General features: G+C 35.4%; 1 protein-coding gene across 8 annotated transcripts in view; it reads right to left on the reverse strand.

The window, feature by feature from the left end:
- The window catches only part of SGCZ (sarcoglycan zeta), a 464,819-nt gene that overhangs the window by 135,139 nt on the left and 308,426 nt on the right, over nt 1-21,254 (reverse strand). For all 8 annotated transcript variants that reach the window (XR_010472222.1, XR_010472224.1, XR_010472223.1 and 5 more), the window contains one exon: nt 2,288-2,389. Coding sequence is in view for 5 of the 8 variants with exons in the window: in XM_065061002.1 (XP_064917074.1) it covers nt 2,288-2,389 (102 nt within the window). In the remaining 3 variants the exon portion in view is untranslated. The remainder of the gene's footprint in view (nt 1-2,287; nt 2,390-21,254) is intronic.

Here is a 21,254-nt window from a genome sequence, read left to right on the forward strand (position 1 = left end):
GGTTTGAGGACACTTACTGTCAGGTGTATCTGTTTAATAAGCCTCACAGAAATGGTGTGACCTTGTGTTGGGCTACTAGTACACTTTGCATCCTGTTCCTTTACAGTAGTAACATTTGTGTGGACTTTTTTCTAAGACTGCTTAGCAGCTCTGAAGAAATTAGGACCCTACTTGAGCCCCTAATTACTCTTAAAAAATGAAAGTTTCCATGTTTACTTTAACAGAACCAATGTTCTACAACATGAAGCTCTGTGCTTGCAAATATCCCAGATCATAACTCTCATATACACTAACAGGACATGGAACAATAAGAGACACCATCTACCTACAGAAAGGAACTAGGAAAAATGCACAAACTTATGTTCCGCAATATATAAGAAAATGTATGATCCCTGAAAGGTTATACATCTTGGAAATTTTACACCAATTTCATAAAGTCTACATATTGGAATATTAATACCAAAGAGGTTCATGCTTTAGGCATTATTTTAAATGGATTTGTTGTACTAGATATTAAAGTCTAACAGAACCCTTAAAATATTTTTTTCTATTTATATATAAATAAAAGAGAAAGTATTCCAGTTAATTTGAAGAATACAATAGTTTCAAAATGTAAAGAAAACATTAGACAATTGCAGAAACTAATTGAGAGTTGCTTACACCTTTACATGGCAAGGTGGTTGAGGAAAAACTAAACCCACAGCCAAAGTTCCCTTTTGTAGATTTTTGAAGGCAGAAAGTGGCCTTATTTATTTACTCTTGGTAGCAGTGCTTGGTACTTAAATGGTCATTTACATACTTAAGTGTTGACTATTCCATTGTTTCTACCCCCCTCAAAATTCTGATCAATATCAAAGCTATTGTATTTTCATTTATTTAGAAATAATTCACCACCAAATGTTTTATTATAGATTTAGCTTAGGTATTTATTAGTATTTTTATCTACTATTATAAAAGAAACATTATGAACAAGGTTTTTTTAACATTGTACATATGGCCAGTTGAAAAGTAGCACATACCTGCTCAATAAAGTGACCAAAATTCAACATTGTTGGGGAATATACTGTTACTTAAGTATTTGAGAATTTTCTCATTACCTAGGACAATGTTGCTATTCTGTCAAACATTGAAAGACCTTAGTTTTACCAAAAAAAGAGAACAAAGAGACTACCTGTTCATCTCACATGCCTATTAACAGAATAAACTAATTAAGAGAAATGAGAAACTGTCATGATCTCATCTATGCACTTGAAACTTCATTTATATACATAGAAGACAGATTTCAACAGCCAGAATTTTCCACAAAGGTATTTAAGGTAAACATACTTTTTTATTCCTATCAATTTTCGCACTATGCTTATGAAAATCCTTCACTAATGATTGACTGAAAACCATTGTAGCATTCCTCTCTGATCACAGGTCATCACTTGCATGGTAAAGAGAACTCAAGAGATTTCTGGTATTTCAAAATTATTGTTTTAGTTCATTGACAATATTAATATAATCAGCATGACTGAAGAAAAAGAAAACCAACAAACAAATCAGCCCCCCCCACCCAAACACAACAAACACCAATACCCCCACATCAACAATTAAAAAAAAAAAACAAAAAAACAAAAAAAAACCCAAAAAACCCACAATCAAACAAAAAACAAACAACAAACAACCAGAGGTTAAAAATGAGCTACACTGAATTTCTGAATACAGAATATTCTTATTTTATTTTTCCTCTGTAGCAACTTGCTGCTACATGATAAAACAATTAAATTTAAGATAAACTAAAGATGGTTTGCTTTGAAAAAAATAAATCCTAGACACATCACGCAGTTTAACTAGATCGCCTGTGCCTGAGGTGTAAAAAAAAAGGATGGGAAAAAAAATTATGCTAGCTAAATATACCAGAAAGAGTTTAAGCATATACAAAACCATTATTTATTTCACTGGATTTTGCATGTATCACCAAGCTTGTTCTCCTGGACTTCATTTCAAAAGAAGAGTGATATGTTCCATTCCCAGTGTTGAGGTCATTTGGAGTATAAAACACACATGCTTTGAATGTCCTTTCTTTACTATAAGACATTTACTTTAAGGGGCAGACAAAGTGTCAGAAAAAAAAAAATAAAAATCATTTTGGACATGAAGGAAACATTCGCTGTTAAGGTATTCTTAAAGAAAAGCTCCACTGATTCTTAATTTAAGAGATATAAAAAATAAACTTTTTAGTTTGAGAGTGAAGAGATGAATTTATACCAGGTGTAAATTAATAAAAAAGACAAAAGCCACCTACCTTTCGGGAATGGATTTCTTTCACATACAGTGGAAGTAGAAATTCAGATATTCCTTCAAGCCGTATTCCTTTTCTAGTGACTCTCAAATTTCCCATTCCATCCTACAATCAATAATATATATACATATATTCACTTCAGGAAATAACCATATCCAGAACAAGGTAAAAAAAACATAGGGCTAATATCTAAAAGTATTGACTGCTATCCCACTTTCCCCATGTCTCCTCATGATCTTCAACAGGAGCTATATGAGGGGATAAGTAAAGCTTCACCTAGGATTGATGTATTTAACTGCAGCTTGATAGTGGACTGTGTACGTTATTCCTTGGCTTGACTTAATGCAAGGGTGCAAACATACGTAAGCATTCCTTTACTGTAGAGGTGTAGATCTTGAATAAGAACTGGTAAGCAAAACATTTAGTTAATTATCTCTAAAACTATATTTGGTAAAACAATTATTTTTATGAAATATTAGAAAAATATTATATCACTGCTATGTCTTAGATCAACTGTTTTTACTTTTCCCAGCAATTAAAATACATAGCAAAATATCCTATAGGAAGAAAAAGAGTTTTTTATAAGTTGCTCATCACTACTGAGAACGTGTGGCTGGTGAAAATAAGAACTTCAGAATGCTGGGGGTTATTTTTCTTTGTTTTAATTAATCTGAATAGAAATAGGGAAAAGGCCATTGTAAAAGTACAGATAAAAAAAGGAAACCGACTGATTCAATGTTCAATAAAATATGAGCATAGGAAAGTGGCGTAATAAAGCTTCAGCTGTATTATAGAAAAAAAAAAAAAAAACCACAATTAAACTGCTTGATAGTGAAGACAAAGGGTCATTTGGCACAATGATAGAATTTCAAGACCTTTTATCCCTGGATGCTTGTTACTGTATCCCTGAGAGAAGGTAATTCTTCACTGTGCTGCCAGTGGAATTCAACTTGATCCATTTAAGTACAAAATTAGCAAATTCAATTTAATTGCTGATTAACCATTTTTAAGCCATTGCTGACTGTAGTGTAGCAGAACACTGAGAACTTGTATTTCTGCTCTGTTGGCTGAACTGTGAAACAAGTAACTTCCACTTGCTGGGCAGTCATAAAAAGCTGGATAAAAGTGTCCACAGGTGGCATAGCTGAAGCTAGAAGAGTACACCAAATTAAACAACAATATACTTACTGAAAGATAGTGTATCCACTATACCACTACAGCTATTCCCTTTCTAAACCAAAAATTATTCCAATATGGCAGATATTTGATTGACACCACTGCATCCACATCTGATGCAAGACTACAAAAATGTTAATTTTTTAAGACAACAAAAAGAATTACATTTTATACAATGTAATTCAGCTGGTATCATTTCCAAGACACAACAAGGACATAGTGATAGATAGCTTTCCCTGCTATGACAGATTTGCAAAGAACATACTGTTGGAAATCATGTCTTCACATGTCAGTTATATGAGTAGAAGCCTAGATGACTGTGACTACAAAACCAGAAACTACCACAGTCAGAAAATAAATGTAACTCCTTTCCAAAGCAGAGAAAATACAGAAAAATTAAAGATAATACTAAGGCTATCTATATTACAGAATATACTTGTTAAAGAAATATGGCACCAAGGTAGATTTGCAGACTCTGTAATAGCCCATATAATGTTGAACAAAACTTGTAGCTAATTATATAAAGCCAAAAACTGTCTTTTTTTTTTTTTTTTTTCAGCAGAAGTGCTATTTTTTCTCAAATTCCATATTGTACTTTAACCCACACAGCTGCTCTCTCACCCCCTCCTGGTGAAATGGAGGAGAGAATCAGAAGAGTGAAAATGAGAAAATTCATAGGTTGAGGTAAAGACCATTTAACAGTTAAAGCAAAAGCCATGTGCAAAAGCAAAGCAAAGCAGGGAATCCATTCGCTACTTCCCCTCAGCAGGTAGGTGGTTCCTCCCTCTCCAGGAAAGCTGGGCTTCATCATGTGTAACAGCTACATGGGAGACAAATGCCATCCCCCTGGCTTTATATATTGAGCATGATGTCATAGGGTATGGCATAGCCCTTGGTTCAGTTGGGGTGACCTGTCCCAGCTGTGTCCCCTCCCAGCTCCTTGTGCTCCCCCAGCCTACTCACTGGTGGGGCAGTGTGAGGAGCAGAAAAGGGCCTGACTGTGTGTAAGTGCTGGTCAGAAATAAGTAAAACATCCCAGCGTTATCAATACTGTATTCAACACAAATCCAAAACATAGGCCCATAGCACTTAGTATGAAGAAAATTAGCTCTATCCCAGCTAAACCCAGTACTCTATGACAGATGAATTATCAAATACTGCTTCTTAAAGAGGTGATGTTTTGTTTTAAAGTATTTTTCTTAAATCTAGATATGAGATATCTATACAAATAATTTCAAATACAAAACCTCAGGCATTTGTAGACTTTCTCACAGAGTGCAATATGAAACTGTGGTGCCTAATTTTGAAAAGATAAAGAAATTAGAGTTTGCTTTTGAATGTGTAATCTGCATTACTACCCATTAATTCTCAGTTTCACCAATCCTGCTTGTCTATATATGCTATAGTACTAGCATAATAAAATTGTAATAGAAAAGAATAAGCTGACAAAAGAAAACAATCAGGCTGTTACTGAAAGGGAACTGAAGCACAGAAATTAAGCTGTTTTCTAATTTTTGGTACTCAGCATATTTTGTCTGTTTATTTTCAGCAATTAATTTCGGTAACAAGTTTAAACTGCCCACGTTTCAGAAACAAACTAGTGACAGAACCTCCTGCATCCACAAGAGCTTCCCCTTTTCTGACTGACATTTCTAAGCCCTCATTCTTTCGTCCTTCAGCAGTAAGCTACTCAGCTAGCAGAGTCCAACAATTCAAATGCAGACAGACTCTGGACCGACAGAAGCACTCTAGTTTCAGTAATATTACATTATTCAAAATGAGAAGACAGACACTACATTCTGGAGCATCAGCTGCAAATAGTGTTTTAAAATCTAAAACTGAATGAAATAGGGTGACTGTGACTTTAATTGCTTGATAAATGCAATAATCTTCCACAAAGTAACTTCCTGAAGTGTGTAACGACTTATATAAAGTAAGACTGAATGGAAAAATACAGAAAATCAGAGAATCACAGAATGTTAGGGATTGGAAGGGACCTCAACAGATAATCTAGTCCAATCCCCCTGCTAGAGCAGGAACACTTAGATGAGGCTACACAAGAGTGAGACATGTACTACAATGTGCTTAATGACACTCTCTCCATGCAAAGAATCACTGCCCAGTACATTTTCTTCATCAATAATTCCCCATTCAGTTTAAAGAGGGTTTAGAATAAGAAGAGTTTCTTGTGTCATTGAGCTGGAACTGTGATGTTATAGATAAAAATTCAAGGGTTTTCAGAAGTAACATAGCTTGGTCAAAAAGTTATTATGATTGAAGAGATTAATAAGAGCAAATTCCAGTCTTCTTGGCTCATTTAATGCCCTTATGACCATGAAGTTCCTTTTAACTTTGAGGCTCCCCAAGAAAGACTAATATTAATATTCAAGAGTTTAAAACAGAACCACAGAAGAATTCTGTCTTAAAACATACTTGCATCTTCCTGTAGATATGATTTTGATGTAACATTATTAGTATAATTCATTTAGACATTCATTCTGCTAATTTTCCAAATCAACTGCCTAAGTTACTTTATATTTTCCAGGCAATGAATACTCAGATTGTTGTCTTGGTGCAATTTGGTTTTATTCAAGTGCAAAAATACACTTGAATGAACTATTCCAATACTTTCTTACAATATGTAAATGCTAAGTTAATGCACTGAGATGGGCTGGGATGGAGTCAGTTTTCTTCATGGAAGCCAGTGTGGTGCTGTGTTTTGGCTAAAACAGTGCTCATAACAAACTGATGTTTTTGGTCGTTGCTGAACTGTGCTTGCACAGTGTCAAACCTTTGTCTTTTTTCCTCTCTGTCCCCCAGCAAGTAGAATGGGGATGGGCAAGGAGTTAGGAGGAAACATGGCCAAGAAAGCTGATGTGAACTGGCTGAAGGGATATTCCATACCTGGAACATTATGCTCAGCAATAAAAAATGGTGGTAGAGGAAGAAGTGGAGAGGGAGAAGAGGGAGGTTGTCTCTCAAGGTGGCCAATGCTCAGAGACTGACTCAGAATAAGTCTGTTTGTGGTAGGTGATGAGTGATTGTTTTTCCATTGCTTCATTTCCTCTTTATGATTATTTAATATTTATTATTATTCTCAGACTGTTATTACATCTAGAACTTTCCCTTTTTCGCATATAAGAACATAAAGAAACTAACAGTGACCCTGCCTCACTTATTTTGTTTTTTTCCCATCAAGAAAAAACAAACAAACAAAAAAACACTGCTCCATCTTTAAACCCATAAACATACCAGCCTTACATATATTATTAAAAAAATAAGAGAAAAATAATCACTATCAACATTTTATGGTATTTTTTGATCATATTAAATTTCAGTTGTGAACATCAGAAATTCAAACAAGCAACTGTTAAAACAGGAAAACTAAACATTAATTTTATGCTGTTGCTTATCTTATAACTGCAGCAATCTAGGAATAGTTTTATTTAATTTGAACACTACATTAAGGTCAATGAAATCCCAAACTATAATTATTATAAATCTCCAATAAAGAGACTGTAACTGAGTCACAGCATATTAAAAACAAAAAAAAAAAAAAAGAAGAGTTCTAATACTGACATTCAGAATTTTGTCAAGCTTTGACCTGTATATAAGTGGACAGAGATTAATGTCCTCAGATGGTCCTGTAAATAATACATAAAATAGTATATAAAACTGGTATATAAGAATGTCTTGAGTTAATTCATATTGTCTTTAAACAGAAAGAATCATCTTTTTAAAAATTAAGTTACTTCTTGACAATGTGCTGAAAATTCTACAAGGGAGTATTACTTATATAGTAAATTCTGTTTCTGCCAAATGAACTATCGAAGCAGCATATTTGACGATAACTACAAGTAGCAAAGCATATTACAGAGTTATAAATACTTCTCAACAAACCAGGAGGATGACTAATAAGGAAATGGGAAATGTGCTGTGTTCTGCTTTCTTCTCTCTCCTTTTTTTTTTTTTTTTTTTTTCTTAAATTATTTAGACACTAAGGCATTATAAGGAGAAGTAGATAAGGAACTCTATACAAATTGCTGATAAACAAGAAGCATGCAAGAAAAAGGTTAGTAATCTTCATGATAGTCAGCTCTCTGTGCCATACATGACAAGAACCGGGAATTTGCAATACTGCCTTGGAAGACCTTTAAGCTACAGAAAGGGAAGGCTGGAAGTCAGGCTGCAGACTACCTCAATTAGAAATAACACTTCTTCTGGAGGACAGTAACTACATCTTACAACTCAGCCTAGATGAAATAAAACTACTTTGCATGAAACTTGGATCAAAAGAATACATTTAATATTACAAAAGTCTGCAAATCTATGGGTAGCATGCCGTTAGATATGATATTCTACTTGTTTTCTGAGTATATATATTTAAGTCCAGATTCTGGCTTCAAAAGCTAAAGAGGGAAGCAGCTCACAAAACACAGGGCAGGATGGGGTGGAGGGGGGGCATGCTTAAACAGCTTGTTTAAACAAAGTGCCTAAACACAACATCCTATAAATTAATGAACATTCACTGTATATTGCCTTGCAGGCATCACAGCAGAGGCTAAACATGAAAAGGAATCACAGAATGTTAAGGATTGGAAGGGACCTCAAAAGATCATCTGGATGATGTGGTTGCAGTACTATGAAAGAGCACAGATGAAACACCTGTAAGTGTACAAAGATGCTATGCAAAAAGAAGAAAACAGGAGAGCAAGATATCAGAAGAAAGGTGGTTGAAGCCATGAAGTAGTGGTGAATTATACTGAGGAGGGAAAAAATACTGAATTTGATATGATGGCACAAAAAGCAAAGAGCAACAGTGATATGAATGATTAGGAAGATGAAAGCCATTAGTAGGTATGTTGTTGATAAAATGGAGGAGATACACAAAAGTCTGAGAGAAAGATGACAAGGGAAATTATCTGTGTTGTGTCCACACATAAATTTGGATTTCAAAAACAGAGTTGGAGCATAATTTCAACTGGAGAAAAATTGTATCTGGACATGGTTACGGATGTACAATTGAAATAAAAACTGCAGGCAGCTACAGTCGCACATGAACAGAAAATAGGTAGTGGTATCAGCAATGAAAACAAAGAGCATTTTCCTGGATTATCAGGAAAGATAACTGTGAATTTCAGTAACCAAAACCAAAGGTAAAACGATAGAAAGATGTCCAGGAAAACACATTGGAAAGGTAAGTCTGCTTTGATGGAAATATCTGCTTTCATCCATCTGCTGAAAATAATAGCTGAGATGGTATAAATGACAGGTAAAAGTAGATATCAGGGAAAAGCTGGGAAAGAAATTACTATAGTATTGTGCAGCAATGTTTGAAGTGATACAGACTAAGGGAAAAAAATATCTGTGAAAATTCAGAACTGACAATTACATTTTAAGTGGAGAAGCTTTTAAAGACAAAGAGAATTCAAACTGCCATCCAAACTAAATGAAATTAGAAAACCCTGAATACATTCTGTCTTTTAGAATGGTTTTTGAATGTATGGAGCATGGCCTGGCTTCTTCAATTTCAAAAGTAATCCTGACATGAAAATAAAGACTGTATGTACATACATTAATAGAAAATATATACCTATCAAGACCAGACAACAAGATAAAATCCATCTTTCATGCTTAAAAGTTTGATTTTATTTCCTGGTCTGCATAGTTATATTATTTTTCATTCATACACAGAAGTGTCCTTCAATATCAACTGAAAAATGCAGAATTCTATGTGATCAGTTCTTATAAGCTATTCCAGATTAAGGTATGATCTTCCTAGACCTCTTATATTTAGTATTACTGTTTTTCTTACAATAAAATATGATTTGCACATTCTTAAACCAAACAATTAATACATTAGGAAAATTATAGAACCTAACTACGCAGTTCTTCTCCCTCCAAATATCTGATATTTCAGGAATTTAAAAAATAAATACAAGATTTTCAGAACCAATGAACACCTGCAATTCCTACAGAAACTGTGTGGTGAAAGGATATAAAGTCTACACCAAATAATATAGAAATGAACAGTCTTATACCTAACATCTCAAACTCTTGGAAATTAAACCAATCATTATCTTTAGTTGGGTGCATGTTCTCTGCTCTACTATTTTATTCAATGTTCTGTTTAAATTCAAGTTCTGTGATTTGATTAATGTGTGGTCAGACTAACAAAAAAATAATTTCTATCCCAATATAGCTTCTTACAATCAATGTTTAACAAGCCAGAAAATGCAGAACACTCCTTAAAACTCCATACTTCATGCAAGTGGAATGGAAGTATAAAACAGAGTCAGGGAGTGGGAAACTTTCTTCTATGCAATCACCAGCAAAATTATTAAGTAGAAGTTAGTGAAGCATTTCTGGTCTCTGTAGAGTCAGTTATAGGACACCAGGAACTAGTAAAGATAGGCGAAGAGAAAACAGGGAGAGATGAGGTGAATCAGGTAAAGACTGTCTATCCTTCATCTGAAGGTAAACACTGAGAAGTGGTAAACGCAGAACTGCTATTCCTTTACTCACCAACTTTCCCGCTTTTCTTTGCGTACATGAAGACAAACTGATTACAGAAGGTAATTGTTTTTTTTAAATTAAATTACAGTTCAGAAAAAATTTTGAAGTGTAATTATGTCAGTATGGGCTGAACATTGCACCTCTTGGCTACAATATGTAATTTATCAACTGCTGAAGAAAAAAAAAATAATAAAAGAAAAATCAAGCAATCCAATTATGTTCACAAATGCAAAAATAACCAAAGGGGGACCAAAGAGCAAAGTGGAAGAAGCCCCCACCATCAACTCCATACTGCTCCTGGAAAAGCGTTATAATGACACATTGCCATACACAGGAAGGGTGAATCTAGCACCACAAAAAGGAATAAAAAGTGGATATTTGTGTATATTGCTTTTAATTCTATCATCGGGAGAAAGTTGCAATAATTGCATGCATGTTTTGGATGTGGTCTTAGCATCGCTGTAACTGGACTAATAATGTTATTTTGGTAAGACTGCTATTTTCTAAATTAGACTAATAATAAATTATTGGGTGCTGGTGTTTATTTAGTCCATATAAATTACACACGTTATTTAACCTGCTTCCCTGCCTTTGAGGCTTGGTTGTAATTTTGACACAACATCTTGAAGATAATTTAGTCATGCTGGAAATTTAATCACACATTAACCCTGTGAATAAGAATAACTAGGGAATCCACTTTAAAAGTTTTAAAATACATTTTAACAATTTTATGAGGATTTGTTCCTCTCAGGGCTGCTTACAGTAACTAGGCAAAATGACTCAGAAGGTCCTTTTTTACCCTTTCTAAAATAATTTACACTTGTGTATTAAGGCCCATTTATCTTATATTAAGGCACTATTTTCTCATACAGTGACTCTGTATTCTTTACAGAGCAAGGCTTAACTTAAAATAACCTCATGAGCCATGCAACAGAAGTACTGAAGTACCTACAGACAAGCACATCCACTCCCTGGATTGACACATATTCAAAATGTGCTGCTCTTGTAACAAAACAAATATCATTAAGTAGGAGCCATTACACTTCCTTGATCAGACTGAAGCAAAAAGCATTAAAGAAATCAATTATCAAGATACTCTAAAGAACCTATTACTGTCAAAACCAAAAGAGATTATTTCAATGTGAGGAAAAAGGTTGTAGCCAACTTAGTAGTTGCAGAATTTTAATTTTCAAGAAGCATGACTATCTCACATTGCAGTCTTCATAGTATCTAACTTCATACACGTTACTTAATATCACAGTACAAACACTGCAGGTTTTTCAAAACAGCTACCACTCATCTTTCAATAAGCAACACCTTGCTCTATAGATACACTTAATAAAATAAATGAGACTAAGAGCAAAGTAGCCTGCTGCAGAGATACATCTCTTGCTATCATGGCAAGAGAAATGAAAGTGTAAGAAATGCCATGAAGTTGCTGGAAAATAACTCTTCTTTTATCTAACAACCTGCTCAATAGAACACTTATCTCCTAACCAATAACTTCAAGCTACTTTGCTGCAGTCCAAAGGGATTAAAAATCACAACCTCCACTGTTTTGAGGAGTGTTATAACCACAATGACCAAGGGACCTACCCCATTGTCTTTGCGCATAGCTCAGCACGGCAAAAGTCTTCTCAAAGTTATCAGCTATATTGGAAAATGAGAGAAGTTTTTTGAATGGGATAATTTCAAGAGAAATCTTAAAAATTAAATTACTGCATCATTTTGAGGGGTGACAGTGTGTTCTCATATATAACAAACTTCTTATGGTATGGCTAAAATCCTGATCACTGAAGGACAATGAAAGTTATGTATTTGTGAATCAACAGTTCAGTATCTCACTGACTTTTGTAACAGCAATTTAAAAGGCTGATTGGAGAAGGGAATTTTAGAAAGCACACTTCAGTATCACAATTCAGCCCTTTAAAAGCACAGCAGTGTGTTCTCTGTCATCAAATCTTTTCTCAATCTACAGCTGTGAGGATGCAGGGCAGATACAAGGTGGCTACTTGCAGTTGTGTCCACACAAGAACTCTGGAGGGGAATTCTTCAATCCAGGCTCTGTGCTCAAACCAGGAAACACAGACCTACACGTTACTATAAGCAAAACCAGGAATGAAAGAGTCCCTGCAAATATTCTTTAGGAAACTGGTAGAAGACCCACAAACAAAGTTGTGAAACGAAGAAGCCCATATGATCCAAAAGGACATCAATAACACACTAGGAATGAGGACGTCCTGACCAGCCGAAAAGGAATGCAGGAGCACCAGTCATGGAGAATAAACTGGACATCCTCCAGAGAAGCAGCTGATTAGGGAAGCAGCCAGTGGTCCAGACCCCAAGAGCAAATGAAGAACATGTCCCAGTGCTACCGAAAAAGAAGCTATGCACCCTTAACACCAAGAATCGTGAGTCTGACTGATTTAAGACTCACCAGCTATCTGATTATTACTTCATGCATCTCATTTGTATAATAATTACAGTAATAATATAACAATCTAGAGAGATCAGGAAATGGAAGAATTCATATTCATGTAGGACATCTTGTTGAGGAAGAGACGTAAGGGAGCACGGATGAATACACTTGTTCTGAGGTTCAGTCCAAAAGGAAGAAAGAGCTAAGTGACTGCAAAGAATGGTAATAAATTAAAAAAGAGTTCCCTCTCAGGCCAGAAGGATAAAGTAGGTGATGTATTTGTGAAGAGTAAACGAGAGCACAGACCTGAGTGATAACATTGGTAACCGACTAACATCCTTTGTGAATGCAGCAGGAAACAGGCTGAAGAGGAAGCTCCTGAAACTGTTTCATGAAAAGAATAACAAGGGTAGGGGCTGCTTCACTTTTGCTCTAATTAACAGAGAAGAAACAGTGAAGAATGTGAAGATTATTGGTAATGTAGTGGATATTGGATAAAGGATAAAGGACAGAATTCTCAAAAACTAGATTAGAAGGAAAATAACTCAAACTAAAAGCAATGTATTTCAAGATTGTAAGCTTCAGTAAAAGGACTCTTAGAGAGATTTCCTGGGAGACTTGCCTAAGGTGAAAAAAGAATTATAGTGAAATGGTAGTTTCTTAATGAACCAATTTACCCAAAGGAGAAGAAAGGCTTCAGATAGATTCTGAAGAATATTGACTTTTTTGATGCCTTATTCTTTAATTTTTAAATTTCTTCTTTAGTCAGAAGGTCAACATAAATTGCTCTCTGTTTTAATTGGTGCGCCAGTGATAAAGGATTAAGATTCTTTAGGGAAAGGAAGAATGTATTTATGAATACTTGTATAAGTTAGGTATTTTCAAGACACCTGAGGAAAATGAACTTCATCCTGAGGTACTCAAAATCTGCAAGCCATAAATGGTTAGCTAAAATGTGTCTACAACAGTAACACAGCTCAGAGCAGTAGAGCGCAGCAGTACTTTGTTTCTTCACTTACTCCATGTTGGCTTAGACTGTAGGGCAGTTTTTCTGCACATGAAGGGGATTCCTTTTGGATGAAATTAAATCAGAAGTTCTGTTCAGAGTGCATCAGTCTCTAAAAGGAACAAAAAGGTCCCAATCAATGTGTGATCTGCAGCACAAATCAAGTCCCACAGCAAATACCAAGTGCACATGCACAGGCAGAATTACTCTCAAACCACAGAGACCTCCTGTGTTCTGCACTTAAAAAACTAAAGGTCTCAAGGTCAGTAACCAGCTCCAAGTTCTCCTGTTGTTCAAGACAGTTTTTCTTCTTTCAACTTCTGTATCCATTTTCAGTGTTTTTCTGAATTGCCTACCTCATTTTTTTTTCTATTTTTTAAATTAATAACGATTGACCTTTTCCATCTTTCCTTCCCAATCAACTTCTTTGGTCTCATAAAAGATTTAATATATTGCAGTCATAGTGGCAGATCATGGTCAAGCTATGCCCCCTTGCAATCTCTAAGCTCTGCATCTCTTGCAATTCCATCTGTCCATGCTCTGAACTCTGCATATCCTCTCTCATTTACTCTGCCTGTTCCTCATACAAATGAACAACTGAGAGAGTGGAAGCCATTATTTTCATGGTGTCCACTTGATCAGTTTCCCCTGCCACAAGATTTAAGGCACAAGTTCTTCCATTCTGAGCCTCTGTCTGGCCAACACCCAAATTTAGAGTCAGGAAGCAGCAGACAGGATGTGTAACTGAACAAGAATAGAAATAAGACTTGCTTCCCTGAATAAGGTTATGAGAACACCCAGACGCTCCTATCATCATCACGGATGAAAGGATGCTCTGGCACTTGTTGAAGCAGCATTGAGAAGCTTACACACCTGAAAGCATGAGTTTGTAGGACAGCTTTTTTCTGGCTATCTTTGAGCACCACATGCAGCAGGAATGTTTGGTCTAGGACACCAGATTAATCAAAGTAAATAAATATGCACACCTATAGTCTAGCTTTTTGGTCCATGGTACAAATTGTTTCTTCCTACTGAGCCACCCATATTGTACCACATTAGTTTTTGCTCTGTGGCTTACAATTACACAGCCTATGAGCACAAAGTCTATGAGACCCCATAAAGGATGGATGAGAGCAAACTGTAAAGGTGAAAACCAGAAAGGCAGAATTGGTATTTATCTTTTAAAAGACAAAACAGTAGCAGTAAAGATCAAATTACCTTGAACTCTTTCAAAAATACCACGAGCTCTATACCACAGTAGATAATCAGACAAGCTATTTGTAGGCAGCTGGAAGATGCCCAGGAGATCAATGAGTTGCAAAGCAATGAAAAAGCCAGTAACTGGATAAGAATTAAACACTGGGCAATGCAAATAAGCATTAAATAATAATTTTTTTAAAAAGACCTACTAGGAAGGGCTAAACTTGATGACATTGTTCAGCCTGGTGAAGAAAAATTAAGAAGGCATTCAATAATAAAGTATGAAAACACTTTATTCATGCCCACTGATAATTAAGCAATAAACAGAATAAACTTAAAATGAAGAAACTGATAAATGAGTGGCTATTAGTAGAATATTTTAACTCTAGATACTGGACCAGAAATATTTTGCATGGTTGTACACTATCCATCCACAAAGACTTCAGTACTTGACATACATCTCTCAAGACTGATGTACAGTTTAAGCTAACTTACGTCAGAGGGTGAAACAAGTGGCTTTTGGAATCTCTTCCTGTCATTCTGTTTATAATTATTTTTAGACTTCCATGTACAGATTGTTAAACACAGTATGTGTCTTCACAAAGTGCAGAACTAGATTTTTGCCTTGTCTTTGTTGAGAAAGAACTTTAAATACATTTTGTACAAGGAAAGTCCACTTTATAACTGCAAATATCTAAGCCACACAATTAAAGAAAACTCAAAAGACACAGTAGAATACATTGGACTTGATACTCATTATTTTTTGCAGAACGTATTTTTTCTCCCATGTTTATCATATTTACTCTAATTTACTGAGCATACTTCTAGACAAAGGGAAATAGGAATGTTGTTTTCAAACATCTTACAGAAGTCCAAGTGCAGCATATCTGCATATTTTCCCAGACAGCTTTTAATCAAAATAATAAGATAAAAAATAAAAATAATGAGAGAGAAGGAAGGTTTTAAGGGATGAAGAATGAAATATATCTGAATTTTCAGTAATTGACCTTTTAGTGGTTGTAAACATCATAACTTGGCTTAACATTGCCTTTGAATCCACATAAAATCAGTATATTTAACATATGATCTCAATTTCAACATTTATTGGTGATTTCATTGATCAGCAAAATATATGTTCATTTAGTTTGTTTAAGACCTATGCAAGTGTTTTGCTTTGACTGTTTCAGGATTATGATAAAATTACTGTCTTGATCAGGAGTAAACCCTGACAAAGTTTTACTGCACTGCAAAAATAAAAAGTACCTGTTCCTAGTCTTAATAACTAACATAATCCATACGGGTGGGGGGTTTTGTAGCAGAAATGGTAGAGTAATGGAACAAGCATAATTTCATATTGTGCAGACAGTAAGGCAGTTTTTGAGAATACTACATGAGGTGTTCTGTAGTGCAATTAAATATGCAGTAGATTATTCACATCAACACTTTCATAGATTCATCTATTCATATTCTACATCACTCACAAGAGGAGGGTGACCAGGATCCTTGTTTAGATACAGGATGGAAGATAAAGGAAAGAAGATCCTGAAAACTGGGCCAAAAACAGTAAAGATGTGTTGGGACATGGTCATTCTCCAGGCAGTAGTGACAAGGTTTGACAAATTCAGTTAAGCAGTGCAGTCTCTCTAGAGAATGTGGATCCAGTGTGAATGCCAGTTTTAGCAAGAAAACTGGGTTCCATAATTATAAAAGAAACAAACAAACAAGTACAAAAATATGCCTATAAGCACCGACCCTTAGAGAGAACAAAGTCAGAAAACAGGAGAATTAAAGGAGATTTTATGGACACAAACCACTCTTGCTAGTACAGACAAGACATGCTACAGCATCTGAAGATCCCTCTAGGAAGCCTGGTCCTCCAGGGATAGTGGAGGCATACTTCCCAGGCAGCCTGTTCCAGTGCTTGATGACCCCTTTGGTTAAGAAATTTTTCCTAAAATCCAATCTAAACCTCTCCTGGTGCAACTTGAGGCCATTTCCTCTGGTCCTATCACTTGTTGCTTGGGAAAAGAGACCAATATCCACCTCACTACAACCTCCTTTCAGGTAGCTGTAGGCAGTGATAAGGACTCCACTCAGCTTCCTTCTCTCCAGACTAAAACAACACCAGTTCCCTCAGCTGTTCCTCACAGGACTTGTTCTCTAGACCCTTCACCAGCTCCATTGATCATCTTTGGACACACTCAAGCACTCAATGTGAAGTTTGAACCTCCAACAGCACAGCTTTGAACCATTCCCAGACATCCTACCACTAGAAGAAGAGACAAGCACCTCGGTCTCCACATCCCCTCCTCAGGAAGCTGTAGAGAGCCATGAGGTCAACCCTCAGTCTCCTTTTCTCCAAACTAGAAATGCCTAAAATCCTCAGCTGCTCCTCACAGGACATGCCTTCCAGCTCTTTCACCAGCTTTATTGCCCTCCTCTGGGCACACTCAAGGACCTTCACATCCTCCTTAAATTGTGGGGCCAAGAATTGTACACTACTCAACATGAGGCCACACTAATGCTAAATAGAGAGGGATAATCACCTCCTTTGACCAGATGGTTATACTGTGTTCGAGGCACCCCAGGACATGGGTTGCCCCCTTGGCTGCCAGGGCACACACTGCTGACTCACACTGAGCTTGCTATTGACCAGCACCTCCTGATCCCTTCTGCAGGGCTGCTCTCCAGCCACTCCTCTTCCCATTTATACTTGTGCCCAGCATTATTCCATCCTAGATGCAGATCCCAGCATTTGCACTTGTTACACTTCATCCTATTAATGATTGTCCAGTGTTCCAATCTATCTAGGTCACTCTCATGCTTTGACTTATAAAAAGCTCTTGAGCAGGCAAAAGACTGTATCTAGAAAAATCTCAGCAACACTTTTTTTTAAACAGCCAGAAGAGCAATATTTCTTTAGTTGGCAAGCTGGGTTTCCCACTCAATCTCTCTATAAGCTAACACTACTTGATGTCAGATGGAAATTAATTTCTGGCTGCATAAATTTGAAGTTTCACTGAGTGAATATAAGATCATCCATAAACATTATTGTCTACCTTTCTAGAATCATATGTTCTCAAAACGCATCAGTTGGTAATAGTGTCATTGAATACAGGAATCTTTTCATAGTGGTATGTATTTTTATCAGGAAGTTTCCTTTAATTCTAGTATGACCAATCTATTTGATTATGTTATTTTAACAGAAAACTTCAGTGAAACCCCAGAGAGCACAAATCCAGTTGTGGGTAGTCTATCACTGTATACAGTGAAAAACTGAGATATCCATTGATGTAAAAGCAGGGGGATTGGACTAGATGATCTTTTGAAGTCCCTTCCAACTCTAACATTCTGTGGTTCTGTGAAAAGTATGTGTCAAATGGTGGACACATACTAGAGTGATAAATGTGTTAAGGTTATGCCATAGTCAGACACAATGCAGCTGTCAAATAACATCAAGAATTAAACACAGGAAAGGACACCAAGGTTTCAAAGACATTGTGCATAACATTCGATCTGCCTGGTGTGTACACATATCAGCTAATCTCATATACATCTGAAAACTAGGTCTAGAAAACATGGAAATTTAGAAGTGTGTCTTGGATTACAGAACATGTTTTCATGCACTGTCAGCAGTGATGCATCTATTTCTTCAGTCAATTAAGAAATCAATAGAAACACAGAATCGTCACAGTTGATTGGCAGCTCTGGGCTTTGCCTAGTTTAGCCCAGAGAGGCTCAGAGCCACATCAGCTAGAACACTGTACTCAGGACACTGTCCGGTTAGGCTTTGACTGCCACCAAGGATGGGGACTCCACAACCTCCTTGGGCAACTTTTTCAGTGCCCTATCAACCTCACAGGAAAAAAAATAGTTTCTTAGGTGCACTTTACAGAAGTTTAAAAGCTAAGGTGTTTGCCTTCAACGTTTAAATTAGAAAAACAGTAAGAGAACAGAATATACTGTCAAAGAATCTAACTCAAACCTGGAACATGCAGAACTAATGCAAATTGCATACAAAGTAGAGAAACTCCTAGCGGGAAAACTTGGGTCAGGTGAAGGCACTGAGATTTTTGCAACCAATTTTACTATAGTCAGTATTTCAGCAGATATATGCAATATAAGTTCCAATATACAAGTTTTAATATCCTAATTGTAATTTTACAATAAAGTTGAATAAATTTGACAAAAGATGAAATCCAGTGCTTTGTCTTTTTTTCTCCTAGTGAATATCAACCATATAATGACAACCTGACTAAATTTCAAACTTTTTCAAATTTCATATTGATATACTAGAAGCCCAGAAGTTATCATAGTTCTCACACAGAAATGGAGGCCATAAAGCACCTGAGCTGATTCCTTCAGTAATTCAATTTTGCTTAGTTATCCTTACACTGAGCTTGTCTGAAACTTTGCCTGAAGTTTTTCTCCCAGATAGATATTGACTGCTGATGCAATTATAAGAATAAATAGATAAGTCTTCGTTTGCGTTGGTAATATCTTTCCCTGCATCATGCACTCTTCTAAAAACATCCATGCAAAGACAGTACACAGTATTTCTTAGCTGGTTTGATAAATACTATATGCAGACTTAAACGCATCCTAACCCTACATTCCTAACCCCATCTTTATAAACCCAAAGTTTGAAAACATTCAAAACCATGTTAGTCCTTATCTCCAACATAAATAACTTATGTAACAATAAGCGAAAGAGAAAGAAAAATATACTGTTAAACCCAGATCTCACAATAAAGTATTCTCTCTCCAAGCTCCTAATTTTCAATACCATAAAGAACTTAAAGAACTCACTTATATCAAGAACACAGATTTAGAAATGCAAATCCCATTCATCATTTCCAGAATGTATTTTCTGATTTTCATTGCATTTTTCATTAGCTAGTCTCATAAATATAACTCAGACAGATACAGTCACAGAATGCTGTGTATCCTTCTCTGTAACACAGCACCCAGTCTAGGAAGACAGACTGCATTAGCTGAAATGTCCTAGATTACAGACAAGTTCTCATGTTGTCTAAGAATCCACAGTAGATTTCAAGAAAGTCTGAACTAATGATGCCACTGAACCATACTAGGAGAAAGAAAAATTCAGACTATCAACAACACAAATATTAGCATGTAATAAATAAAATGCTACATTAAAACAAGAAACAAACTACCAGAATCCTGACTGCTCTTTTGTCTTTTAATCTCTAATGTGTACTCTGTTTCTCAAAAAAAATCTGATGTCGTCTTATCTCTACATATTTGGAGATGAAATACATGCATTACCATTCTGAGATTAGAGTCTGTGTTTACATGTGTAGGAAATTAGATCAAAGCAAGCATAATAAAAAATAATGTTAATAGGTATACATTACATGTCAAGCATTTTTTTCTTCTATACTAGTATATCATACAGCTTCCAGATTTAAATAACTAAAAATGTTTGGCAGGTCCATCTGTTTTATTATTTCCCTTGGCACAGGCTAAATTTATCACATATGTCTGAAATAGATTATATGTTGTTTTATTAGATTAATTTAATTGTGTATTGGCATCAGTATATGTCAAAATTAATGGCTTTTTAATGACAGTACATGCTAATTATTAACTAGAAATACTGAGGAGGGGTGAAGGCATGGCTTTAGAAATGATTAATACGACAAGTCTTTTGATATTACTACACAGACACACACACACAAAAAAAAAAAAAAAAAGAATGAGACTAGCTTTGTTTCCCTCTTCCTTCCATCCTGGAAACTGGGAATCCTGGGAATGAAAGGAGAAAAATAAAGTGCAAAAATAATATTTGCTTATATTTTATCAACTCTGTAAGTAGCCTGAATAACCCCATTGTTCTCAAAATAAATTTCACTGAAAATTAGATTAAAACTTTTTTTTTTTTTTAATAAATGTTGAACACACCACTATGATATTATATCTACAAACATAAAACACACACAAAACAATTTTCATCCTGATCCAAGTTTTTTAAACTTGGGACACTTGGCTAAATTTTATCTGCAAAGCAAGACAGAAGCACACTACATTACCCACACACACGCAAATTAAAAACAAACAAACCAAGCAAAACCACAACCCATCACCACCAAATATTAGTTAGAAAAGGATTAAGATGGTAAAAATATTTTCTTACATTATGTTTTAAAATACTGCATAAAAAGTACATTTGCATCAAAAGTTAAAAAAAAATACTTTGAAAATTTATTAAGATAAAATGCTTTAGGGGAAAAAAAAAGGGTATTTTAAAGATACTTCTACCAATGCCTCAAATCCATAATATATATTTTACTTATATACAAACATTCAATACCATGCAATCATAATATTTAGTTTCATAAACTGAAATACAATATTTCTCCATAAACCTATAAAAAATGTGATTTAAATATGGGCTGATACAAAAAAAAAACAAAAAACAAAAAAACAAAAAAAACAAAAAAAAAAAAAAACAAAAAACAAACCAACAAATCATAACTCCTTAGATCCTAAAAACTAGTATAAAACCTGGATTTTGACATGTTATGTCTCCACTCCTCAACATTATTTTCCTCTGCACAATTCTCTGCTGATAGTGCACGCCCCCTCAATCCTGTCATCTCATTCCTGTAACTCTCTCCATTGATCTTAGG

This window comes from Columba livia, chromosome 4 (genome assembly GCF_036013475.1).
Source record: "Columba livia isolate bColLiv1 breed racing homer chromosome 4, bColLiv1.pat.W.v2, whole genome shotgun sequence".
In the NCBI taxonomy this organism is placed as follows: Eukaryota; Metazoa; Chordata; class Aves; order Columbiformes; family Columbidae; genus Columba; species Columba livia.